The 18,229-nt window shown below is 33.1% G+C and overlaps 1 protein-coding gene across 1 annotated transcript; it reads left to right on the forward strand.

Annotated features, from left to right (window-relative positions):
- The first annotated feature begins 1,585 nt into the window (after window positions 1-1,585).
- Window positions 1,586-9,652, forward strand: LOC130810231 (30S ribosomal protein S13, chloroplastic). Its single transcript, XM_057676209.1, has 3 exons — window positions 1,586-1,864; window positions 1,962-2,186; window positions 9,265-9,652. The coding sequence occupies exons 1-3, from the start codon at window positions 1,748-1,750 to the stop codon at window positions 9,436-9,438; spliced, it is 516 nt and encodes a 171-aa protein (XP_057532192.1). The 5' UTR covers window positions 1,586-1,747; the 3' UTR covers window positions 9,439-9,652.
- The last annotated feature ends 8,577 nt before the right edge of the window (window positions 9,653-18,229 follow it).

Here is an 18,229-nt window from a genome sequence, read left to right on the forward strand (position 1 = left end):
TCAATGTTTTAATCATTTTCTGCGATAAGAAACACTTTACAAGAAGTTTAATTCTTATCACCTAAATAATTTTTGAAAATTTGAAATGCATAAGATAATTTATCAAAAAATTGAACAAAATAGTATAAATTTCAACTTTATTCCAAAAGTAAGCGTGAAATTTCCAAACCCGAGGTTTGGGGCTGTTCGCAGTTAGCTCAAAAAAGACAAAATAGTTGTTCGCAGTTAGTAACTGCGAACAGCTATTTGACTTGTTTTTGTGGAGCATGTTGTTCGCAGTTACTAACTGCGAATAGGTCAAAACAAGTCAAATAGTTGTTAACAGTTAGTAACTGCTAACAGCTAATTTTTGTCTTTTTTGACCTGTTCGCAGTTACTAACTGCGAACAATCCTAAACCTCAGATTTTGGGAATTTCACTCTTACTTTTGGAATAAAGTTGAAATTTATACTATTTTATTAATTTTTTTAATAAATTATCTTATACATTTCAAATTTTCATAATTTTTCAACTATCTTTCCAAAAAAAAAAAAGTCCAAAGAGTTGGGCCAATTTGTTTTAAAAGGGTAAAGGCTAAATGTCTTAACATACTTGGGCAGGTCATAAGAAAAATAGAAAATTTGAAATGAATAAGATTAATTATAAAAAAAAATATCAAATAAGAGCAAAATTAATTTATTTTCAAATGCAAGCGCCTAAGTCCCAAATCTGAGGTTTAAGTTTGTTCGCACTCTACTAACTGTGAACATAGTTGTTAATTTTTTTTTGACCAAATCATATGTTCGCAGTTAGTAAGTGCAAACAGGTATGTTCCTAAATACAACAATTTCTTTTTAAGTGCGAGCAGTGGAGTCTAGTCAAACAGAGTCAACCTTCTGTTCGCAGTCAGTTGACCTTGTTTGATCAGGTTTTCCTCTGTTCACACTTAGTAAGTAGGAACAATTTGGTTAACTTTTTATGACCAGTTTGCCTCCGTTCGCAGTTACTAACTACGAACAATACCAAACCTGAACTCTGGGGCTGAAGGCGTTTACATTTGAAAATAAGTTGATTTTACTCTTATTTTATATTTTTATATAATTAATCTTATTTATTTTAAATTTTCAGAAAAATACACATCAGATGATAAAAGATAGATCCAATACTTGTATGTTTGTCGATATTAATTGTATTTCTTTGAGTACTCATTCACCAATCACAAAATAGAAAGATGAGTATTCATCATAGTCGAAACTCGAATAGATGTTTGACATGAAATTTTATGTCTAAAATATCTGTCCATGAAAAATATTACTGTAATTATGATGTTAAGAATTATTTGTAATTTGTAAAATTTAGTTTTAGTTATGAAAAAACTGTCTGCTAGGATTTGTAACATCTTTAAATTATGTCTTAATTTTACTTTCACTGCCCAATAATTAACAATAAAATTTTTCACAAAAATTAAAAATAAAACCGAATATCCGGTATTCCGACCCGAGTTATGCGGATACCCAAAATTCGAATACCGCATTAATTAGGTCAGAACACCAGTCCTTAAAAAAATATCTGACTAACCCGATATCCAAAATACCGGGTACCCGCTAATAAACCCCACTACTTTTATCTACTCACTCATATCTCTCAAAACTCCCAAATCACAACGCACAAGAAGATAAGAGTTGAGTTTCATATCCATCCTCTCCCTCTTCATTTTCTCTGGTCTCTGGTCTACACCTCGTCTACACGCTCTTTATTTTCTCTGGAAATGGCGCAAACTCTGGCAATACCAGTTGCATCATCGCTTTCTCTCATCTGCAACACTTTATCCTCTCTTTCTATTTCCCCCTCTTCTCTCTCTTTCCCCACTCTCAACCCTTCAAAGGTTTACATTCTTTCCAATTTCTTGTATTTTTTAAAAAATTTTATGTTACGAATGATAATTTACAATACACATTTGATGAATTTGGTTAATTTTGTAGGTGGGTGATCTTAGTATAAAATGTGTGCGTGTTGGAAATGTTGAAATCCCAAATAACAAAAGGGTGGAATTCTCTCTTCAATACATTCATGGAATTGGGCGTTCTAGAGCTCGTCAAATTCTTTGTGATTTGAGTTTGGAGAATAAAATTACAAAGGAACTAAATGATGATGAACTCATGCAGCTTAGAGATGAAGTCTCCAAGTATATGATTGAGGGAGACCTGGTATTTTTCATTCTTCTTTTCACTTTTTATATTTCTTCTTAATTTGTTACTGATTTTTCTCATTGTTTGACACTGATTTTATGAAATTTGTGCTATGAATGATAAACTTGAATTGGGTTTTGCCTATTGTTGATTATGTTGAGTGTATGATAGAAGCAAGATTGAACTTTTGAATTTGTGGGGTGGTTATGTTTCAATTTCAATTTGGGTTTTGGCACTTTTAATTATGCTGAATGTATGATAAAATCATGATTAAATTTTTAAATTTGTGGGTGTGTATGTTTCGTTTCAATTTGGGTCTTAGCTATTTTTGCTAATGTTGAATGTATGAATTAGTGAGTATTGTTTCAATTTTATTTGGGTGTTGCCTTTTGTAAGCTTTCCTCCAACAATCAAGATAGAAGGAAGAAAAACAGAAGACAAAGACATAAGAGAGGGAAGAATTCTGTTATTGATTGATCCATTTCACACATACAATTATACAAGGATAGATTACAAGCTGTATATATAGACCTAGATATAAGGAACTAAAGAGTTAGTTATGTGTGTAACTAACTTCTGGTACAAAAACAAACTAGTACACGTGTCAAATAAATAAACAACCTACAAGACTAAGGTAACTAAGTCTTCATAAGTTGCTGCAGATTAATGCCTTTAGTCTTGATACCCTTGATAGCCTTGCATCTTCCTTGTTGCATTGTAGCTCATAAAGTACAGCTGAAGGTAGCCTCCTATTACTTGTTGTCAATACTCCTATGCTTAACATCCCCCTTCAAACCGGAATGGGGAGAAACCATTCCTAGTTTGTCCAAAAGTATTTTAAAGTGTGGAGAAGGCAGAATCTTTGTAAGGACATCTGCTAATTGATGCCTAGTTGGAAGATAGGAAAATTGGATTAAGCCTTCTAACACTTTTATCCCAAGTGAAGTGGCAGTCCACTTCTATATGTTTGGTTCTATCATGGAACACTGGATTCTTTGCTATATACATAGCAGACTGATTATCATAGTGAAGAGTAATAGGCTTTAACTTGTCTAAGCTTAGTTCTTCTAGGAGTCTCACAATCCAGGTTATCTCTGCAGCTATAGAGGCCATAGCTGTGTATTCAGCTTCTGAGCTAGACCTGGAAACTGTACATTGCTTTTTAGACTTCCATGATACAGGAGAGTTGTCAAGCATAATGACATAGCTTGTGACATACCTTCTTGAATCCACACAGGACCCCCGGTCACTGTCTGAGTAGGCTTGGACAGTGAGCTGATTAGTTGCTTTAAAAAAAAATTCCCTGTCCACAAGTGTGATTTACATAAGAAAGTGTATACTGTAGTGCTTTCCAATGAGAGTCCCTAGGTTGTTGTATAAACTGGTTGAGTGATTGTACAGCATAAGACAGATCTGGTATGTTATTAGTTAGGAAGTTGAGCTTTCCTACTATACTCCTACAAGCTGTTGGATCATCTAATAAAGTCCCTTCCAAAGCTGAGAGTTTTAAATGTATGGGCAAAGGTGTCAAGGAACTTTTTGAGGTTCTGTCTGTATAGTGTTCATTGATTAGGTCTTTTGTGAATTTATTCTGAGAAAGAACTAATCCTCCATGTAGGTAGTTTACCTTTATTCCAAGGAAGTAGTGTAGATGACCTAGGTCTTTTATGCTGAAGACACTGTCAAGATGGGCCTTAATGTTACTGATTTCAGTTGCATTATTTCCTGTCAATATTATATGATCAACATAAACGGCTAGGATAGTGATGCTACCTCACTTTTTTTTAGTAAATAGTGAATAGTCATTTTTGGATTGATGAAAGTTTTGATTTGTGAGCTCATTCATCAACTTTACAAACCATTGTCTAGATGCTTGCTTTAACCCATACAGGGACTTTCTTAGTTTGAAAACCTTGTTTTTTGTTTTTTCATAGCCTTGAGGTATTTGCATGTATACTTCTTCTTTTAGGTCCCCATGTAAAAAAGTATTATTCACATCTAGTTGATATAGTGACCATCCTTTATGTGCTGCCACAGCAATTAAGCACCTAATGGTGGTCATTTTCACCACTGGTGAAATGTCTCATGATAAATTGATAATCTATGCCAAATTTTTGGTTGTAGCCCTTTGCTACTAACCTTGCCTTATATCTTTCTGAGGTCCCATTTGCCTTTAATTTGACCTTAAATACCCATTTGCATCCAATGGCTTTCTTGCCTATGGGGAGGGTAACAGTCTCCCATGTTTGATTACTTTCTAGGGCTTTAATTTCCTTATCCATGGCATCCTTCCACATATGGATTGAGATGGCCTCCTTGAAGTTCCTTCGCTTATGATGCTCTATTTGTTTGTGTAGCACATTGTTTATTTTTAATTTCTTTGTATGACACTAGTCCACACCAGTGCTTGGTCATGTGACAATAATAGTCATTTAGGTGTGATGGTGGTTTGCTTACTCTCTAAGATGTCCTCTAGTTAGTAGGGATGTCAGTAATGTCTGTGACATTAGTGTTGGTGTTATTCATGATTTCTTCTTCAATTTGATCTGATTCTTTGGAATCAGTAGAGTTGTGAGAGGGATTTTCCTCAGGTGAATCATTTTCTTCATCTAGTATAATGGTGTAATCATGCTCAGGATCAAAGAGATCATGTGAAGGTAAATTGGTTGTTGTTATTTCTGACTAAGTAGGTAGGAAGAAGTGTTTGACTTCCTGTGATTGTGCTTGTGGTTGCATGATTTGATATGGAAAAATTCTCTCACGAAAAATGACATCTTTGGATGTGAGTACAGTTTAGTTTCTTGGATGTAGACTTTGTACCCTTTTTTATTGATGGAATAGCCTAAAAGAACACATTTATATGCTCTTTGAGAAAATTTGTGCCTTCCTTGCTTAAGTGTACTGACATAACATAAACACCCAAATACTTTCAAATGTTCTAAATTTGGCTTAGAACCATGTAGTTTTTCATATGGAGTCATTCCTCCTAGAACTGTTAGTGGCATTCTGTTTATCAAGTGTGCTGCACACTGAATACAATTCCCCCAAAATTGCATAGGGAGATTTGATTGGAAGAACAGACATCTTGCTGTTTCTAATGTGTTTTTGCTTTCTTTCTACAACCCCATTTTGTTGGGGTGTGTCTATGCAGCTGGTTTGCTGTTTTATGCCATGTGCAAGGTAGAAGTTCAAAGCTTCACCTTTTGTTAACTCCATGGCATTGTCTGTTCTGATAGTTTTCACTTTAAATGAAAATTGATTTTCAACAAAATGAACAAAGTTCATGAAGATTTTGGGAAATTGAGACTTTTTTCTTATTAATACCCAACACATTCTACTATAGTCATCTACTATAGTTATGAACATTTTACAATTCAATCTAGTTAAGTATCTAAAGGGGCCCCAGATATCTGTGTGTAGAAGCTCTAAAGGCTGTTTAGACTTGCTAGATGATAAAGGGCACATATCTCTTCTCTACTTGGCAAGAGGACATATAGTGCGTATCACTTTGTTCTTGATATTTTTATTCTTCAAATCAGGCAGAAGTAGTTGTAGCCTTGGCATAGGGATGTGACCCATTCTTAGGTGCCACAGTTTTGCCTTGTTTATTATAGTGTCATAGTTAGCTGCTGTGTTTGTGATATCATCATGCTTTGTTCTTCCTCCATTGTGCTTTTCTTGTATGATGTAGAGCCTATTTTTCTCCTCACCAAGAAGTCAAGGCTTCTTCATCAAGGTTTCCTGAATGAAACAAACATAAGCATTGAAAAATATTTTGCAGTTTAGGTCCACTGAGATTTTATTTATGGATATCAAGTTATATTGAAATTCATGCACAAACAGAACATCCTGCAAAGTTATGCCAGTCTGTAAGACAACAGTTCCTTTATATTTAACCCTTATCTTTGTGCCATTAGGTATAGTCACCTCATTATTCTCTTTTTCAATGAGACTATGGTTATCAAATCTACACTGATCATTGCACATTTGATCTGTGGCACCACTATCCAAGATCCACATATTTGTTTTATAAGAAGCTAAACAAAAGGTACCTGTGAGTTGGCTGGTGTTAGCATAGGTATTGCTTGTTTTTGACTCTTGCTTGTTCAACATATCCAGGATTTGTTGATACTGCTCTTGTGTGGATCTTGCACTAACCATTCCATCAGTTTCTTCATGAGTGGATATTGAATTGACACTGCTTTTGTTGCTATCTCTTCTCCATGAATTTGAATTGTGGCTTGCAGGGTGGTTAGAAGGATAACCAATGATTTTCCAGCATTTCTCTTTGATGTGCCCACTTATCTTACGGTGTTCACACCAAAGAACTGATTTCTTGGACGTATATCCTTCTGAGCTGTAGTTCTTGCTTCCACCTTTATCTTGATATTTCCTTTTCTCTACTCTACAAGCCATAGAGTCATTTACACTTCCTCCACTAGTACTCTACTGCAGATGAGTCTCTTCTTGCAATAAAATTCTATAAGCCTGTGCAGCAGTAGGCAAGTCAGGCATCATTAGCATATTACTCCTGACCTGTTTGTATTCTTTGTCTAACTTCATCAGGAAACTAATCACTTTACTGTTTTGCTGCATCTTGTGTATTTTCTTGATCACATCACATGTGCAAGTGGTTGCTGCTGCATATGTGCAGTTTGGTATGGGATTCAGCCCATCAAACTCATCCCACAATGTCTTAATCTTGGTAAAAAATTCTGATATACTCATTTCTGGTGTTTGCACCAAGGCATTCATTTCCTCCTGTAGAGAAATATTTGGGCGTTTGATCTTTGCCCATATCTTTCATTCAATTCATCCCATATGTCTTTAGAGATCTTGTATGACAGTATGCTATTAGCAATGGAGTCCTCAAAGACTCCAATTATCCAGCCCATCACAATATTATCAACTCTGTCCCAGGCCTTTGCAGATGAATTACTTGTTGGCCTAGGGAGGGTTCCATCTACAAAACCCAATTTTTTTCTCCCTAATAGAGCAATTATCATCACTCTTTTGCAGTTTGCAAACACTCTTCCAGAGAATACTATGTTAACCAATTTTTGGTTGCTGTCTGAGGGATGCAAAAAAATAGACAAAGCCTGGGTTCATGGTAGGATGTAAGTGCCCAGATCCATTCTGATTTGCACTTACCATATTTCCTTTGTTTCTTGATGTTTCTTGATCTAAATTTGAATGATGGAATGAATTATGATGCTGCTTCCAAGACTTTGGGTAGAAGACTGTTGATTCTTGAATGAATCAATCAATGCTCTTATACCATTTTAGCTTTCCTCCACCAAACAATCAAGAAAGAAAAACAGAAGACAAAGATATAAGAGAGGAAAGAATTCTGTTATTGATTGATTGGATTCACACATACAAGGATACATTACAAGCTGTATATATAGACCTAGATATAAGGAACTAAAGAGTTAGTTATGTGTGTAACTAACTTCTGGTACAAAAACAATCTAGTACACGTGTCAAATAAATAAACAACCTACAAGACTAAGGTAACTAAGTCTTCATAAGCTGCTGCAGAATAATGCCTTTAGTCTTGATACCCTTGATAGCCTTGCATCTTCCTTGTTGCATTGTAGCTCATAAACTACAGCTGAAGGCAGCCTCCTGTTACCTGTTGTCAATACTCCTATGCTTAACGCCTTTTGTAAAGATATGATGGGTCTTGCTGTTTTTTGTTGGCATTAAGTGATAAATTTCAGTCTTGTAGTTGGAACTTGTGAACACTATTAGAGTTATTAGATGTAACTCTTATAAGATTAAGAAGTGTGTATTTTACATTGAAATGAGAAGCATTCTCACACACCAAAGATCACAATAAAGAGTTGAATGTGTGTTTATGATGTGTCATTGTAGGAACTAAGTATGCAAGTGTATAATGATGAATAACAATAACAAACAAATAAAGAGACAACAATTTAAGGTGGGCCACCAATAATGGGCTACATCCACGATTCTAGCCTAGAATTATATTATTATGTTTAAAGGAAACAATACAAACTCGAAGGAATTACAAATGGAGTTTATGTAGAGAGGAGCTAATTAGGGAGTAATCTTACACAATACAGCTCTATACAATGAGACCTGGCACCCTTAAGACCTAGGATATTAAGAAGTATTTATAAGGAAAATGAAGCCAAGAGTGGTACAGCAATGCCACACAACAGAAACTGTGGCAGCAAAGGATGAGAAGCAGCAGCATGGGCCCTGCTAGTCCGAGCCATCAGAGTGCTCGTTCGAGCAGGTGCTGTTCTGTCCGCTTGTCTAGCTTCTTCCACGCATCCTATGGTCCCCTTTGGTTCCTTCATACTCTTCCACCTTGTCCTATCTCTTACAGCTTGCCTTGGTGCCCAAGGTTTGTATCAACCAAGCCTCCATACATGTTGTACAATGTACGAATGTACTTGCTTGATACTCCATTAACCAATCCCAAAGGAGAACTATGTCCTCTTATAATCTACACTTAAGATGTTTGATTAACTTAATAATCATGTCTTAATTACTTGGTAAACCAAGTCACAAATTATCTTAACAGACATCCTAGTTAATGGGATACTTTGATATACTCTTGAGTTGAGTATTATATAATTTAAGGAAGCTCTTACGGCCAAAATCAGTTTTGACTACCGACATCATGACAACATTTCGGCAATTGGATCACAAATCATTAAGATGTTAAGCTTGATAACCTTTTCTCATGTCCTAACATGGTACATGTGAGTATATAAGTCACAACTGTTAATTTTAATGGTTTTTTTTACCCTGTAGTTTTTTCACGATGCATATATTTTTTGTAAAAGATTGCAATATTGTTGAATCTTTACTCATAACATGTGGTTGACTACATGTAGTAAAATAAATCAATGTGAGAGATCGTTAGGTCTAAAACACTTGAATTATTTTTCTTGACTAGAATCAAGGATAATATAAAAGCTCCTTGATTTTACATGAGTAAAATTGTGTACATCCAAACTTTTCAAACCTTGGCTAGGTGGAAGTCATTTAACAGTATTGAAAAAATGGAATAAAAAATGTCGAGTATTGTTCTTGATCAGTAATTGGGGTTTGTATGCAGAGGCGATTCAATGCTTTAGCAATTAGGAGATTGAAGGAGATACAATGCTACAGAGGAGTGAGGCACATTCAGGGGTTACCATGCCGTGGACAAAGAACCAAGAACAACTGCAGGACTTTGAAAGGTAAAAGAGTGGCAATTGCCGGGAAAAAGAAGGCCCCTGGTCCCAAATAGTTGAACTGAGTTTGGGTTGTTTTCCCTTCCGTTACAGGGTGCTATAAAGCAGTCAGTTTTTCTGTTTGTAGTAACTCAGAATGTATTCCATGTAATTTTGTAATAGTGAGATATCTAACAATTCGAATTCTGTTACAACCTGTATTTCATTTACTAAATACTTCATATGTTTATGTACGAGTTCACCTGATATGAGATGCTGCTGATTCGAAGCGATGCATTTTTTCTTATCATATGTTATATGTTGGTTTTGCATAAATACTTTCCAGCTTGTATATGCCATGAAAATCTTCTCTTCTCGGGAAGATGTTTACATTTTCATCAAAGCAAAGCTATTTGAGCTTTTCTGTCAGTGGGATGAAGATTGGCAAGATACATTATGCTCCATGATGGTGTATCTGTTACTGCCTGCTCAATTTGCTTGTTTGGTCACTTGGTATAAATGACTTTTTTTGTTAGCGATTATTCTAATTGTATAAGTCAGTTTAGAAATGTTTGATAAAAATTAATTGGTTGTTCACTGTTTGATATTGTCTCCGTATTACCCTTGACTTTTAGTATTTGGGTTAACTTCACCACCACCTTTATACTAAATTTTCTCTCTTTTGGGTAGAGTCTTTTAGTCTTTTTCATTGTTTTTAATTGTAATCTTCTTTATTATAATTTTCACCATTAAAGTTTATGCTTTAGATATAATTTTCTAGTTCATAAAACTCTTTCGTAAATTTTTTAAGTTGTATTAGAAATAAATGGGTATTTATTCAAGTTGATACAAGTTTTCTTCAACTTCCAAGCCTTTTATAATCTTTTCTTGTTGAAGGAACTCTTGGCCACCATTTTGTGGTTGTAAACTATTGCGTTCTCTTCTTTGCAATTTTCATGTTTCGTATTATTTAATTTCTTGTTACAATGGCTATAATGATGATAATTGTTGCTTTATTAGATTTTATGGTCAATTTTGATAATTGTTAATGTAGCCTAATCTTGCTTAATTTTTGATAATCTTAATTTGTTGTCAAGTAATCATGTTTAGTTTATATATGCTAATTTCATACTTTTTAATCTTTTCATCCATGTGTCATGAGTAGTTAGTCTCTAGGACTTGGGGCTTAAGGGCTCATTAACATGTTTAGAGGATGATTAAGACCTCATTAAACTTGTTGTAGCTTGCTTGTGACTCTTGGATAGTGGGTAAGACCTCCTTGACTTTAAGCATAGAAGCTTGAGTCCTTAAATGAGGGAAAGCTAACCCAAGAAGAGGTGCTTGAACTCCCTCGATAGTAACATTAGTCGATTTTGCTTGAATATGTTGGTGTGTTCTTACATCTTGGTCCAAACTACTTTTTTGGAGGTCTAAAAGCCCAAACCTATGTAGGAAAGACGAAAATAGGGCCATCGTATCTTGACCTTGAATGTTCTCCATATTCCTAATTAGTTATTAGTCTTATTTTATGCAACCAACCAACAAAAAATCAACTAAAAATAAACTTTTCCCTCACCACATAGCCAAGTGCAAAGAAAGATTGTCCTTGTGAATGCAATCTCTTTCTTACTATTAATGATAGCCATTAGTAAGTAATAGAGGTGTTAAAGACATTGTATGCATAATACTGACCAAGAATCCATCACAACAACCTAGGAACCGACTACTATACATCCATACTTGCTTGACTTGAGTGATTGACTGTTTAAATTATATGTATGAAATTATAGTGCACCTTATTGCAAGAAACTCCTTTCACTTCAAACACTTAAGGTTTGAGTGTAGAGTCCAAAAAACTAACTGAGTAGGTTGATATACTTGGGTAAGAAATTGTCTACAAAGTGAGGTTTTCTGTTGTTTAATTGTTCCTAATACAGCCTTGAGCTCATTTTAGATGTTTTTGTCTTGCCAAAGTCAATGGAGGATAGCCATTTCGATTGGGGTAATATTGCCACATTTGCATAACATTTACATGTTTTTGCATTATCCTTGTATTCATTGTAGCACATGTTATCAAAAAATATTCACTTGTGTGTTTTTCTTATAGCCAGCAACTCTTCATTGTACATATTTTGTCATTGCACATGCTCAAACCATTTTAGACGGTTCTTTTTCATCTTGTCCTTAAATGTTGCCACACCTAAACCTTTTATTATGTCATCATTTTCTAATTCTATCCCTTTAAGTATGTCAACTCATTCTCCTACGTATTTATAATTATGTTACTCTCATCTTCCTACAATAATAGTGGTAGTAGTAGTAGTACCAGCAACAGTAGCATCAGTAGCAACAGTAACATTCTCAGTAATAGCAACATCAGTAGCAACAACAGTAGCAACAACAGAAGTAGCAGCAGCGTCATTAACAACAATAATACATATTAAACTCTTCAAAACTCTTATTTACTTAACTGTAATAATACATAATTTTTCCTTGAATGCAAATTAATTATAATAATTATTAATTTTTTCCTTGAATGCAGAGTTGTATTTGGAAAAGGGATTTAATATTGGTATATGTAAAAGTATTTGTCATACTTATGGTAGTTAACACATTGTGATTGACTGATTTTAAATAGCATAATTACTTGTGTGATCTAAGAATATTTAGATAAAAAAATTGACAAAAATAAAAATGTGACGATTGATATGATTTTGCCGCAATTAAAATGGGGTGGAGGGAGTACTATATATTTTCATTTTTCATTCCATTCCCGCTAAACTAATTCTCTGATCTTCAACGCTCCAATTCCCGTCCTTCTCATTCCATAAGAACCATCACTTTCTGAATCGATAAGTACTCATAAGCCAATTGCGGTTACCCTAAACCAGTCGGCAACACGCACCACATCTTCAATCTCAGGTATGTTTGTTTTCTTAATCTCATGTATCCTTATCCAATTTTAGAAATTGAGATTTGTGGTTTGTGTGATTGAAAAGATTTTCATCAGTTTGGGATTGAAATTTGATCTGTTTTTTTTTTAAACTATTGGTGAAATTGAATTTTGATTAAAAAAACCTCCCTTGGAAGCCACGGATGGGCTGGACGGCCACCGTTACCGCTTCCAGTGGAGGGTTTTAAGAAGTATATCATCATCTGGGTTCTGAGTTAGGAATACATTCTGCATTTCTACAATCTTAGTAAAGGAATACTTGGCTAGTTTTCCATTGAAGAAGTTTGCATAGTGTATCATGAATTTCTTTTGCTAATCACTGTTATTTGAGAAGTATTTTAGATTTCGATCTTTTTGTTGAGAGGAAGGTGATATTTTTTCATACCAGCTATGTTAATATATTGCATCTGCTATGATAAACATGCGAACCATTTTCACTGCATTTGGGTATTTTAATATTGTTGCTTATTTTCTGTAATTGGTTCAATTTCACAGTCACTATGAACTTTTAAATACACTACGAACTTTGGTTTGCTTCTAAATAAGTTTTGTTACAATTTCTATATAGTGTGAACTTTGGAATTAGTTGCTTATTTGGCTTAAATTGTTGAAGTGTGTATTGCGTGTTTCTTTGTAGAGATCATTTTTAGTTGGTTTTGAATTCCTTGCTAAATTGAACATTAAATGATAAATTTGTAGTAAATGCTAATTTTTCAGATTATTGAGGGATGTAAGAAGATAGAAGTTGGATGTATTTACCTAGAATTTTACCGAGTTTGAAACAGAATTATAGAATTTCTTGATATTTCATTTGCTAAAGCAGGAAAGGGGGTCAAATTAGGTGTCCATGTAAGAACTGCGTAAATCGTTACTGGTATAAGAGGCATGAGGTTTTTAATCATTTGAAAGGAGCTGGATTTGTTGAAAATTATTATGTTTGGACTTTCCACGGAGAAGAGACTTCATTAAGAGAAGATAATGATGGTTTTAAAGATGATGATTTAGAAATGCATTAGAATGTTAGTGAGTTGTTGCATGATAGATTTAGAGGTATGTTTGAGGGATCAAACATTGGACAAGAAGGTCCAAATGAGGATGCAAGGAAATTTTATAAGTTTGTGGAAGAGGGCAAGAAAGAGTTGTATCCTGGATGCAAAAATTTTTCTATACTTTCATTTATTATTAGGATATTCTTATATAAAACAGTTCATGGATTGAGTAATGTGGGCATTGATGATCTTCTAATACTTTTCAAGAATGTTATTCCAGACGGAAATTTCCCTTTAAATTTTAATAAAGCCAAAAAAATTGTGAGATTTAGGCCTTGATTATAAAAAGATAAGCGCGTGTCCTAATCATTGCATATTGTATTGGAAAGAGTATGAGCATGCAGAGGAGTGTCCTGTTTGTCTTACCTCAAAGTGGAAACTAATTGAAGATACACCAAAAGATTATGTTAACAAGTCTTCAAAAAAACATAATCATATTCCTGCAAAAGTGTTATGGCATTTCCCTTTAAAACCTAGGCTTCAAAGACTATTTATGTGTTTTAAAACTGCTAAAAATTTATGACATGGCATTTTGATAATCAGTCTAAAGATGGAAAAATGAGACATCCTTCTGATGGGCTTGCGTGGAAGGATTTTAATTCTAATAATCCTGATTTTGCCAAGGAGCCTAGAAACGTGAGATTAGGCTTGGCTAGTGATGGATTTAACCCTTTTAGAACTATGAGTATTTCGCATAGCACATGACGAGTAGTTTTAATAAATTATAATCTTCCACCATGGATGTATATGAAATTTCAGTATTTAATGTTGTCATTATTGATTTCTGGTCCCGATTCTCCTGGTAATAACATTGATGTTTACTTACAACCCTTGATCGAGGAATTAAAAGATTTGTGGAGTGTTGGGTTGGAAACCTATGATAAATTTAAAAAAGAAACTTTTCCATTACGTGCAGCTTTAACATGGACTATTAGTGATTTTCCTGGATACTCCATGCTATCAGGATGGAAAACAAAAGGAAAGTATGCATGCCCATGTTGTAATTATGACACCGAAGGTCTGTATTTGCATAATAGCAAGAAAATGTGCTATATGAATCACCTTAGATTTTTGGATGAAAAACATCCATGGAGATGGAGTAAAAGGTGTTTTGATGGTAAAGTTGAGGAGCGAATGGCACCAAAACCTATGACAGGGGGTTGAGGCCTTAGATGATTTATCGGATTTCATAAATGAATTTGGAGTAAAACAAAGGAAAAAGAATAATAGTGAGTTACCTTGAAGAAAAGGTCCATTTTCTTTGAGTTGTCATATTGGGTAGAAAATGCATGTCCTCATAATCTTGACGTAATGCATATTGAGAAGAATATATGCGATAATTTGATAGGGACATTATTAGATATAAGCGGAAAGACAAAAGATCATACAAAGGCTCGATTTGATTTGTTAGATTTGGGCATCAAAAAAGAACTGCATCCAAAGCTATCTAATGATCATAAGCAAGTGTATCTTCCAAAAGCATGCTATTCTATGTCTTCCAAAGAAAAGGATATATTTTGTCATGTTATAAAAGAAGCAAAGTTACCTTATGGAGTTTCCTCAAACATTGGACGATGCGCGCATTTGAAACAAAGAAAAATTGTTGGATATAAAAGTCATGATGCTCACATATTGCTACATCATTTGATCCCAGTTGCTCTTAGAAAATCGCTTCCTAAACAAGTTGCTATACCATTGATTAGATTAGGTGGTTTTTTTTCGTAGCTTGTGTAATAAAGCCCTAAAGATCGATGACCTAGAAGAATTAGAGAAAGAAATCTCGGTTATTTTATGTGAGTTTGAAAAAATCTTCTTACCTTGTTTTTTTGACATCATGGTTCACTTGCCTATACATTTAGTAAGACAGATAAAACTTGGTGGTCCGGTGTACGGTCGAAGCATGTATTTCATAGAACGATATTTGTATAAGTTGAAATCTTATGTTCGTAATAGAAGTCGTCCAGAAGCATCAATCGCCCAAGGGTATCTTCTTGAAGAGTGTTTAAATTTTTGCTCCTTGTATATGGATGAAGATGTGAAGACAAAAATCAACCCAAGTTAATTGTTTGAGGATGATGTCAATCATTCAAATGACTCAGAAAGTAAGATTTTTCTTACAGTTAGGCATCCATTAGGAGGAAAAAAGAAAAGAGTGAAGCATTCACATTAGATTGCGTGATAAGTGAGCAAGCTCATCGCTAAGCCCTATTCGATACGGACAACAAAGATATTGATGACAGATGCAACACCTCTTTTAGAATATGTACTAGTGTAATTTTCCATGTTAAAAAGCTTCTATCTATCCTATTTTCTGAATAATAATCAAAACCCTCTATCGTTAGTACAGTTTGGTATCATATACTTCTATATTAGTTGGCTAGAACTTAGAAGTATCATTTTTGTATTGAAGTTGAATTTGGCAAGCTTTCCTAGGCTCTAAGCAATTTTACTCTATTCAAAGCTATTGTATTCTTTTACTCCATATTTTATTTGAACTTCATCATGTATGATTATGAAATATAACTAACTATATTCGTATGATTGTTATATTATGATAAGGATATATATTTATAACTTGAACACCCACAAAAGATGCAGGATAAAGATATACACCCATAAGGATTGATAAGAATAACACAGCATGAATACTACTTTTATACTTCTATGTGCTTCAAGTTAGGGCAGTAAAATACAAGTATATCGATAGTAGGGTTTAGGCTTCCTCAATGCTCCGGCTCTTATTAGACCAAGGGTTTGTTTATTACAATGTTAGCTCATTGTGTTCACCATTATATTTATTTGTTAGATTGTTTAACTAGTTAAAAAAATTGAATTTTTAAATTGATTTTTAAACTAGTTGGATAAATCAGCTGTTTAAGGAGATATTTAGTAAAATTATATTGACTATTAGTTGTTTTTTAGAAAATAAATGGATCAGCAAGACAAAAATCAATAAATAAAAATACCACATTAGCTTATTCATTTTGACTTTAACCATTCACGAAACATTTTTTTTTTTTTTGGTTTTCAAGCAAAAAAAAAAAACAAAAACCATCTTAATTTATGTAGTTAGTGAATTTAGAATTAGACAAAACATTCCATCCAATGAGCTCCAAATGTACATGTGAAATAGTTGCAGTTTCTTCTTTGATGCATGGAAACTGCAGCATTGCTATTCCCAAAGATTATTACAAACATGGATTAAGCTAAATTCACATCCACAAAATAAACTGGAAGGCATTACCATGTAAACATCGGGATCAAGAAAAGTTGGGTTTTTTTAATACGCAAGTTTCCTCATTTCTTGATAAAAATGGGGAAGTCAAAACCTAAAATGAAACCTAAAATGCTTCATGTTTCAAATTTAGATGATAAAGACTAAACGTGACTATCTTCTGAAACTTCAGATATGAAATTTTATACTTAAAGAGGGAATCAGGCTAACTGTTAACAAAACAACATAATTTCGCTATTTTTATTTTTTATTCAACTCACCAGATCAACAAATTAATTGATTTATCCTTCCGTTCAAGCCAACAACTAATTGTAAAACACTTCAGTATAATTAATAAGTTAATGCTATTAATTTATCCCTAAACTTCATTTCACTCCTTGATACTCCCTTTTATTTTAATCAATAATTCTATTTTAGACATTCAATTTGTCAATTTAGTATTTTAATTCTAAATATTTCTAATTATGCTTAGTTTAAAATAATAAAGGGTTAATATTAACAAAATTTACATGGAGATCGATCTAATAAGATCTTGTTTAACCATATTTTTACTTATAGATTGAAAATAAATTTACAAATTAGGAGTTATTGGAAAAAATATCAAAAAATAAATGTTACTTCCTCCGTTCCTTAAAAGTTATTCCTCCTATTTGTCATTTTGGTTTGTTTTATTTGTTATCCTCATATTTCTATTTATAGCATAAATTTTAAACAAATTAACTTTGTTCATCATTAATTTAATATATTAATAACACCTACGTCCTATGGTCTCTATATATTTTTTAATGTTTATGGTCCTCATTTTTCTTTCATCAAATTTATTATTTAAAAATAACATATTTACAATCTACAATATTATATTTTTGTTAATTCCTATGAACATTTTTTATGAGAACTTTTTTAAAAAATAAAGATAGTATTCATAATAATAAGAGGGAGTATTTATAATAACAAAATATAGGTTTTTCATGTACTACTTCCTCTATCTCATAAAAAATAAATTGTTTTTAGTACATCATCAACACATTTAATGTATATTTTCCATTTATCTCACCTCCCAATAACATACTTTTTTGCTCATCCCCTAAACACACAAATATATTGTTATGATTTTTGTACCATAGAATAGAGTGGTTTATTTACCATCAATATAAGTGGCACAAATGATTGAAAAAATTGATAGACTAAAAAATTATGTGGTTAGGATAATAGGATTGTAAGTGAGAGAAGATGTAAGGATATGAATTAAAAAAATAATTAATACATTATTTAAAATAAAAATAATATAAAATTAAAAAGACGAATTATATAAAATTTAACAATTCAAGACTAAGCAATAATGTACATTCCACTCAAAAAAGCAATAATATACATTACTCGAAGTTAAAGAGACGAATAAAATAGAATTTATCATTTCAAGGCTAAGTAATAATATTAAATTACCCGAAGTTAAAGACACGAATTGAATAGAGTTTATCATTTTAAAACTAACCAATAATATTATATTACCCTAAGTTAAAAGAGACAAAATAATAGAATTTATCATTTTAAGACTAAGTAATAATTCTCTTTTTTTTTCTTCTATTTACTTTCTTATACAGTTTTCCAAGAAAATTTTTAATATTTTTAAA

This window comes from Amaranthus tricolor, chromosome 4, assembly GCF_026212465.1.
Source record: "Amaranthus tricolor cultivar Red isolate AtriRed21 chromosome 4, ASM2621246v1, whole genome shotgun sequence".
In the NCBI taxonomy this organism is placed as follows: domain Eukaryota; kingdom Viridiplantae; phylum Streptophyta; class Magnoliopsida; order Caryophyllales; family Amaranthaceae; genus Amaranthus; species Amaranthus tricolor.

Excerpts from the sequence above, each read along its gene's own strand:
- LOC130810231 (XM_057676209.1), top strand. The coding sequence starts at position 1,748 with ATGGCGCAAACTCTGGCAATACCAGTTGCATCATCGCTTTCTCTCATC. Across the intron at positions 1,865-1,961 it reads CCACTCTCAACCCTTCAAAG|GTGGGTGATCTTAGTATAAA; the intron begins GTTTACATTCTT and ends TTAATTTTGTAG. Across the intron at positions 2,187-9,264 it reads ATATGATTGAGGGAGACCTG|AGGCGATTCAATGCTTTAGC; the intron begins GTATTTTTCATT and ends GTTTGTATGCAG.